Source organism: Lathyrus oleraceus, chromosome 5 (genome assembly GCF_024323335.1).
Source record: "Lathyrus oleraceus cultivar Zhongwan6 chromosome 5, CAAS_Psat_ZW6_1.0, whole genome shotgun sequence".
Lineage (NCBI taxonomy): Eukaryota > Viridiplantae > Streptophyta > Magnoliopsida > Fabales > Fabaceae > Lathyrus > Lathyrus oleraceus.
The window spans coordinates 451,608,700-451,617,861 of record NC_066583.1 but is presented as its reverse complement, the minus strand read 5'-3'; the positions used below and the strand labels follow the sequence as shown (position 1 = coordinate 451,617,861).

The 9,162-nt window shown below is 31.4% G+C and overlaps 1 protein-coding gene across 1 annotated transcript; it reads right to left on the bottom strand.

Moving 5' to 3' along the window:
- Positions 1-4,870: 4,870 nt before the first annotated feature.
- On the bottom strand, positions 4,871-6,231 carry LOC127081291 (protein RKD1). Its single transcript, XM_051021563.1, has 5 exons — positions 6,119-6,231; positions 5,857-6,020; positions 5,413-5,756; positions 5,170-5,223; positions 4,871-5,107 (listed from the first exon to the last, which is right to left on the bottom strand). Exons 1-5 carry the CDS (start codon positions 6,229-6,231, stop codon positions 4,871-4,873), a joined length of 912 nt encoding a protein of 303 aa, XP_050877520.1.
- Between the last annotated feature and the right edge of the window lie 2,931 nt (positions 6,232-9,162).

The following is a 9,162-nucleotide window of genomic DNA, read 5'->3' as shown; positions in this document are numbered from 1 at the left end:
AATTGTGTATATTATTTATCTTATTTTTTCTCTTTTAAGTATTTGTATAAATATCTTGTAAATACTTATTTATCTTATCTTATTTATTTAAAATTATGTATAATTAAAAATATTAAAAAAAAGAACTTATTCAAAAAAGATTAAAAAAAGATTAATCTTTTCTTTTATTTGTAATTAATGATCACTCTTTTTTTAGTTAAACAAAAATAAAAGTTAAAAAAAACTAGATAGCACCATTATTTTTTTTCTTTTATTTGTTTATCTTATTTCCCTTATTTATATTGTTTTATTTCTTATTTTCTTTATTTCATTTTAATTTTAATTTTTCAAGTGAGAAATGTATCCCTATCCCTTTGAATATAATATATTTATTTGCTTTTATTTTCCCTTTTAGTTAGTTTAATTGAACTAATTAAATAATTGACTAAAAAAATCTTGATCAACATCAAGGGCATTTTTTAAAATTAATAAAATCAGTCATTTTTTAGACAAAAAAAGACCAACTTGGTCAACACCAAGCATTTTCTTAAATAAATATTCTCATTCATTTCAAACCATTCCGCAATGCAAATCAAATCTTGAACAACATCGAGTGCATTTTCCCAAATAAAAATAAAAATTATTTAATCATTGTCAAACATCATTTTGCAATAAAATGGATGAAAATGAACGTGGTGTATACCACGGGCTTCTGAGGGTTAGGATACGAGATGGATATCTCGACCATCTGAACGTTCGTCATCCCTCTAAAAAATTCTCAATGCGACAAATGCAAATCATTTTCATAATAATTTGGACGAAAAAGGAATATCGTATATGCCACGAGCTCCCGAGGATTAGGATACAAGATGGATATCTTAAATAAGATGAAAAAGGAACATAGTGTATATCACAAACTCTAGAGAGCTAGGATACGAGATGGATATCACCCAAAAATATATCCAACACATTCAAACCATTTTGCACCTTGGCGTTAACTTCAAACTATTTTTAAATGAAAGATGTTTAGTCTCGAGACGATGCAAAATAATGCTTCATCGATATACGTGTGAGTGAGATAAGTGATGTTTTCCCACGAATGCTGATACCAGAAATCCATTATGTTGTGATGCAAACGCCTTCTCCTCTAGCTATTTTGGGTAAGCAATGTTTTTTCGCTGATTGTGACAAAATAATTTTTCTAAATCAACCCACAAACAAAAATATTCTACCATGAACTACGTAGCCTTGACTTCTTCATTTCACTTGGAAATACGTAGGAGCAAGATTCAAAGTCTCATCAGACACCCTAATAAAAAAACTTCTTTTTTTGTCGTATTCTTTTTCCCTTTTAATAACTCGAGAAAGAAAACATTTTTTAAGCTAACACTTATGTGCAAAACTAACTAAATGGTTCTCGTTGAGTACAAAGGATGTGAGGGGTGTTAATACTTTTCCCTTGCATAATAAACTCTCGAACCCGATTTGATTGTGACGACCATATTATTATCGTTATTTTAAAGGTTTTATTGATATTTTCCCTTTCCCTTTTTGGAAATAAATAAGTTTGGTGGTGACTCTGTTAGTCATTCGCGATTGAACACAACAAGCTTAGTAGTCTAAGGTCCGAGATAAAGGAGAACAATTCCTTAAATAGAAATAATAGTCCATCTAGAAATCCCATTAGGGTTTTTGGTTTGAATGCGACTAAACCTCCAAAAATGCATAAGATCAATCTTCATAATGTTGATTATAAATATTGATTGAAACAAATCTTGGATAAATATGAATTTCTCGAGAATACAAAATTTAATCATGCTAAATCATATTCAAATTAAATCTTTCTTAAACTAAAATGCGCATAAACAATCAAATTTTTTATTGGAATTAAAAGGAAACAAATATCCAAACACGTTATATATACTTCAATCATCCTTGTGTGCCAAGCAAACAGATCGAGACATGATGTCACACATAATGCAGAACATTTTGCTTAACATGTTTCTTTCTACTAAAGTGTCACAACCATTTGAGACACAATGTCTCACAAATTGACATAACATTTTCCTTCACATGTTTCTTACAAAATATTGTCAATCACATGTAATAACACTGAGAATCTTGCGACGCTGGTTAACCATTGCCTAACTCAAGAGATCACTATTCAAAGGGATTTAAAGCAAAGGGATCACATAGCTCGTTTCCTTTTATTCTTGTGGCTAAGAGGCTTAGTTGTTTAGTTTCTATAGTTGTTGAATTTGGTTTTTACTATGGGTTTAGGATGAGATCGTCTGATTTGGTGGAATCTCACCTTCAATATTCATATGATTCCCTCTTTTAGAAGCCTCTATTGTTTAGAGCCTTTGAAGTATCAAGGCAATCCTAAGGGGGTTAAATTGGTTTAGTGTATTTGGGTTAATTTTTTCAAGAGCAATTTTGTATGGGTTAATGTGGACCTTATATATTTGGCATTTCAGGTGATTTCCTCCATTAAAGGATGTTTAAGTACCAAGGTCTGCAGATGAGGGTTAATCATAAACTTGAATATACTAGGAACCTTCGGTCATTTATTGACTATGAGACTTCAGTCCTGGAAGCAAAAATATGTCAGTTTGGATGGTCGATTGGTTCTTCTTCATTTTATGCTTTATGTTATCCATGTCTTCTTTTCTTGTACTTTTTGAAGATGCATGTGAAGGTTTGGAAGAAGCTTATTAAGATTCAAAGAATGTTCCTTTGGTGAGGAGAAGGGCAAATTCTAAGATCTCTTGGATCAAGTGGGATAATGTTTGTAAACCTAAGCGTAAATGAGGGTTAAGAGTGGGAGACCTCTAACTGGTAAACCTAGACCTTTTGACTAAATGAAGATACAGATTGGTCACGGGTGCTTCAGATCTTTGGTGTGATATTCTTGTAGCTCGATATGGTGCCTCAGTTATTTCCTTTCTTCGGTGGGAGAAGCTTGGGTTTTTGATTTGCGTCGTCTTGGTGTAAAAAAGTGTCTCTTCTTAGGTCCAAAGAGGATCCCCTCTGATTGGTTTGTTGATTGTATTGTTAGAAAATTATGATAAGATCTTCAAACTTCTTTTGGGAAGGACCCTTCGATATGACATATTCCTTTAAAGAACAAGTTATCTGGGCTTTTTCAATCTCTACTCAACCCGACGGATTATTGTGAAAGATTGTCCAAATGAAAAATGAGAACCTTGTTTGGGATCTTAGGTGAAGAATACCCTTCTTTCTCTGTGAGTTACATGTGGTGGATAATCTTCTCTCTGTGCTTCATAGTTCTACTCTCTCTAGATTGAGATAAGTTGAACTAAAACCATACAGGAGATTTTATTTTCTCTATTTCTCAGCTTATCATGTTCAAGTAGATCTCCTTGTGCCTTTTATGTCCTCCAATTTGGTTGTGAACTCGACCATCCACTTTATTTGGGTCGACTTGGCATGTTCTAAGGTAGTGGTATTTTCTTAGCATCTTCTGTAGGATAAATTACCTCATAGGGAGAACTTGTTCAATCAGAGGTGATTGTTGATTCTAATGGGATATCTTTCCCCATATGTAGGGTTTTGATTCAGTCGTTTTCCCATCTATTTGTCACGTTTGAGTAGCTTTATTAGTTTGATATAAAATCTTTTTGTGGTTTAATTGGCAGTAGTTACTCCTAATGGTCATATACTTCATTTTAAGTATTTTCTCTCTTTACATGGTAGGGTATTCTTGGTTTTCCATGATTTGGTATGTTGTTGTCAGTTCTATTTGGAGAGTTCGTAATTATGGTATCTTTTAAGGCATTTCAACTATAGTGAATGAAGTTGAGAAGAAGAGTATGATTTAGTTTGGAAATGATTTCTAGGTAGAGTAGAGGTGGACTCGTGTACTTTCTCTTACTGGCTTCAAAATATTATCTTATGTCTTAAGCGGATCAAATGTTTGTCTTGATTTTAGTTGTCTCAAGTTTTTCGAGACTGGTTAAAGTTTAATAAAATATAGCAAAACAAATAGAGATTTTATTTAACTACGATTTTACTATGACGAAATTTTATGAGATTTTATTTAACTACAGTTTTACTGTGACAATTTTCGATCCTATTTTCAGTTTTTTTATTTTGTGAACTTTGGTGATTTTGGCAGTCTAGAGTTCTAGTATGAATCCTTGGGGTGACGTTTCTAAAAGCTTTGGCATTTTTTCTATGAGATCCTTAGGGATTTTTAACAGCTCTTTTCTTAATTTTTTTTTTCTTTTGTTGTACTTTTATTTTTCTTAAAAGTGGTTTGTTTAGCCCTCCTTGGGCTAACTAATCCTCATTTTTGTACTTTTGTAATTTACACTCCTCGGTGAATATATTATTTTGGTATTAAAAACATTTTTTTAATTAAGAAAATAGAAGCAACAATCTTTTGCAAAATCAACTTAAAGAAATTATTAAAATTAAAAGTCATTTCAAAATAAAACTTAAATAAATTATTAAAATCAAATTAAAAGTCATTTCAAAATATAGATTCAAGTGTATCCAAAGGGTTATACGCATAATAACATTTTTATATGCCATATTCCGATTAATAATATAGGACCATTGAGTTTTTTTGGTCCAATTCCAAGTTTCATCATTGTAAATTTTATATATATGAAAAAATAACTTATGCGGCATTTAATGAAAGCTCTAGTTAATTCCCAATTTCTTGTAACAGTACATATCATTGCACATTAATTTCTTGTCCATAATATGAAAATCTAGAAAAATGCTCATATTAGCATTAGCCCGAGGAAAAGAAAAGAAGTACATGCCCTTAAGCATTTTAGAAACTAACAAAAATTAACATTATAATAAAAGCAAATTAAACTACTAAATAAGTTGATATATATGCTTCATGATAATCTTAATATTATCCCATTTTGTAATTATTAACACTTTCACTTTCACTTAGAGAAGAATGCTGTTGATCCATTAATCTCATGACCATTAATCTTCTCTTCTTGTAATTAGCCTTGAAGCATGCTTGTCTAAGCCTTTTTGTGTTTTCTTCAAGTTGCAAATCTGGTTTTTCCTCTACCATCTTCATTTCTTTCTTCAATATTTCCACAGCATTCCTTATTTTTTCATCACTCTCATTTCCCTGCTCCTACAACACAAACATTTGCTTATGAAAAATATATATAAAAATAGAACAAAATTAACATCTACACAATATTTTTTACTACTATCTAAACTTGAAATAATTAAATTTTCCGCAAATATCTGCATAACTAACAAAAAAAAATCGAAATTACTAGATTAAACGTCCCAGAATTCAAACCCTAAATATTGTTTCTATGTGAATAGGTTTCAAATGATTATTACAGTTTTTTACCGATTAAAACAATAACAATTAAATTATAGACCCTAGACAATATGTATATTATCAACTCAAAGAAAATTAGAACTTACTTGAACATTTTTAATTAGGGTTTGAAGACTCATTAGTTTCCTATGGGGCCACCTTTGAATTCCAAGATCCCTACACCTTTTCTTCAAATGAGTAAGTCCAACATTAAGCTCTCTTGCAGCTTGTGATATTGGCATGTAGAAATACTCAGAAATATTCTTTTTAGTTAACATTCTTGCACTATTAATATTCTCTTCTCTACATCGTTTACCCTTCACATTTTCCATTGCATTATTTTCTCCAATATTGTTGTTGCTAATAGAAAACACATTTTTATCCAAATAAAATCCAGCATCAATTTCACTCCATGTTGAAACCTCATTTTTAGCATCATAAAAACCATAGTCTGCATGAAAAATATATAGTGCAATTTTAAAGATAATCATTAACAAAACTAATAATAACAAAATAATATATATTATATATATAGTAAATAAATAAATAACCTTGTATGCTTATTTGTGTTGATATTTCATTAGGAAAAGTTTCATAATGATATTCAGGATGATAATATTCCTTGATAGGGATAGCATCAAATATAGTATCTTGCATGGGAAATCCATAATGTGACGACCAATCTTTTGAAATATAACCATCACTCGAGTTTCCTCTGGAAAAGAAAATTTTCAATGAGAAAATTGAAACTTTCTCTATAAGAAATTTTTTTAAAGAATAAAAGAAGGAACTAGTGATATTAATTTTTTTTACCTGTAAAGATAATTATTATCATATGAAGAAGATGGAAAAGGAGGTAGAAATGGATCATAATCTTGTATTGCATGATCATATTTCCAAACATTGAGTTGATCAATATTCTCCATGGTGAAGTTGGCAATTTAGTGAGGAATATGATATGATTGAAGAAATTACTGGTTAATTTATATTTAAAATAAGAAAGTAAATTTATGATAATGATAATGATAATGATAAGTGCTTAGAGTCATTAAGTTTTGGAGAATGTGGGCGGCAGGATTTATTGTTTAACGTGTGAGCTACTGTGAGTTACAAGATAGAATTAATCAGTTACTAAATCATACCCTATCCATTAAGCATGCATTATGGAATTTAATTTTATAATAATTATTACATCTGTTTTGCATTTTCATTTTTATTAAGAAATAGAAAGTATTTGTTTTTTCAAAAATAAATATACTTATTATGATGCGTTATAAAAATGTATATGTAGCCAAAAAAAACAAAAAAAATATATATGTATAATTAATTTTAAGATGCATTGAGTATTGTTAATTTCACTTTAATTCTCATCAATAATTGTTTCTTAATTATAGTGCTTCCCTCGTTTTTTTACCACTATATTTATGATAGAGAAATGTTGCAAATTTATTCCCCCGTTTTAGATATTTGTCTTATTTGATCATTTCATATATACTCCTATTAGATAAAATAGAAAAATAATGAGTGGATTCAATGACTCATAGTATTAACTAATGATGCTATAGCTACAAATTAAAGAATAATCATGCGTAATGTAAATAATATTACTTAGAAAATACATTTAAAAATAAACAAACAAATAAAAGGGAAATACTAATAAGTAAAAAAAAAAGGATAATTTTATTACAAATGCTATTATGAAACTAAGGATAATGATTGATTTCTTTTAGGGAAAACTAGTTGATTCTTTTTATAAATAATTAGGTTTCTTCAATTTTATTTTATTCTTAACAATTAGATTGTTCAACTTAGCATATTAATATTATTTTTAAAAAGAAGACTTAGTTTTTTTTCCTTAAATTATTTAGCTAAAACAAAATCAACTTACGAGCCAATAAAAAGAAATCTTTTAGCATATTAAATCCTCCTACTATGATAAATATAATTAGAGTAGCAATTTTTGTATTCTAGATTTTGTATTTTAGATTAATTATAAATTTATTAAAACTTTCAATAATTTAAGTTTATTAACTAGTCGGTCAAAGGCCCAATAAGATAAGGCACACTCATCTTTTCCACTCTGTTGAATTCAAGGTATAAAAACAGTTACAAGAGAGTTTCAGGTACACAATCTCTAATCTCCATTCTCACTACGATTATCTTGAATCTTAAACTAACTTTGGTGTTAGAGTGTTAACTGTACAGGCACACCCATTGGATCGGAGATTAGCAACAGAAGTTCAAGATCAACATCTTCAATTCAATATGTATCACGATCACAACCTTTAATTCAAGAAGTCGTATGAATCACTCACGAAGCTTCATTTTACTATAGCTTCTACCATCTTTTCCATCTCTGGTTCTGTAACAAACTAGTGACACCGTATGTGAGAATCAACTTTGGATTTATACGATTTCCCTGAGGTTAAGTTTGATTCTCATATCTGGAATTCAAAAGTGTCTCTAGTGGAGAAGTCACGTTTTCACATAGTCAAGATCTCAGATCTGTTGCATTTTGATCCATCAAACTTCGATCCAACTATGATCGGTTGTTCATCTCGATATTGAACCACAGTGAGAAGACGCTAACAAATATCCTAAATTTCGAACTCATATCTACGACATTTCGACCTGTCAGGCTCAATTTGAGTTTAGGACGGCTAGGAATCTTAATCTCTAACTCCTCTCAAGGTTTGTCAATAGATCCTTTTGGATCTAGATTCAGGTTTTAGGGGCTAGGATCGATCGAGTTCCATTCTGCCTTCAGCCGAGCAACATTCTGGATCAATAACTGCTCAATAAATCCTCAAATAGATCTCCTCAAATCTGAGCTTGGATTCATCATAGATCCGGGAAAAGACAGAAGAAATATTATTCGAATTATGTCTCTGCACAGATGCCACGATGATCGACCAATGTCGGATGTCTCATCATTGTAAAAGCCTCAAGTAGGATGTCTCATCGTCGTAACAACCATAGTCCGGTCTCGGACGTTTACATGGTGTCTAGGACAGTGGAATAATAAGGGATTTACAAGGTGACTTACATCTCAGAGTACGGGGAAACTCGGGTGATTAGATGGTCGGTGGAGTATCAAACATGGTGGAGTAAGTGAAGGATACATGACTCTCCATCGACATCTAGAATTCCTAGCACCCCGACACCATTCCAAAAGACAGACTATAAGCATAGACGAGGTGCATAGCTTCCCAGGAGATTCTGCATGCTACAAAACCAGAAGAGCATTGAAAGTTCGGCGGCCAACATGATTTCAACACTTGGATTCCTTCGATCCCCGGTTGAACAATCAGACAGCCCAAACATCCTGGAGAGAGTCAAAGCCAAAAGTCGTCGGGCCACCTCAACCATGAGAAGTAAAACCCGAACACATCCATCAAAGACCAATTGTCTCCAAAGCTTAAGATCCCATCATCAGATCAGTCGCCCGTACAACACATCAGAGGGAGAGCGATCAATATATACTTGCGGCTGACCGCAATATTTAATTAAAGTATTTGTAAATTGGTTGCCTAGTTGCAATTACTGATATAATTGTTAAATAAAAATTATACACACATATGTATATTTTTATTATATTATTGTTGTTCTGCTTTCTGTCTTGTTCACTCTTTAGGGCACCAAAGTGTGAACGCACATAATAGCAAACTAGGGTACAGCCAACAGAGTTGACTGATCGCGACTTAGTAAGTCTATGTGAATCGTGACTGCAAGTGCACAGTCCTATCGCGTAGTTTTAAAGATTATCGAACCCACAAGGACTAATAATCGAACGTATCATGGTCTAATGTTGCTATGTAAATCTAAGGATGATGATCGTTCTAAGATTGGAGGGATGA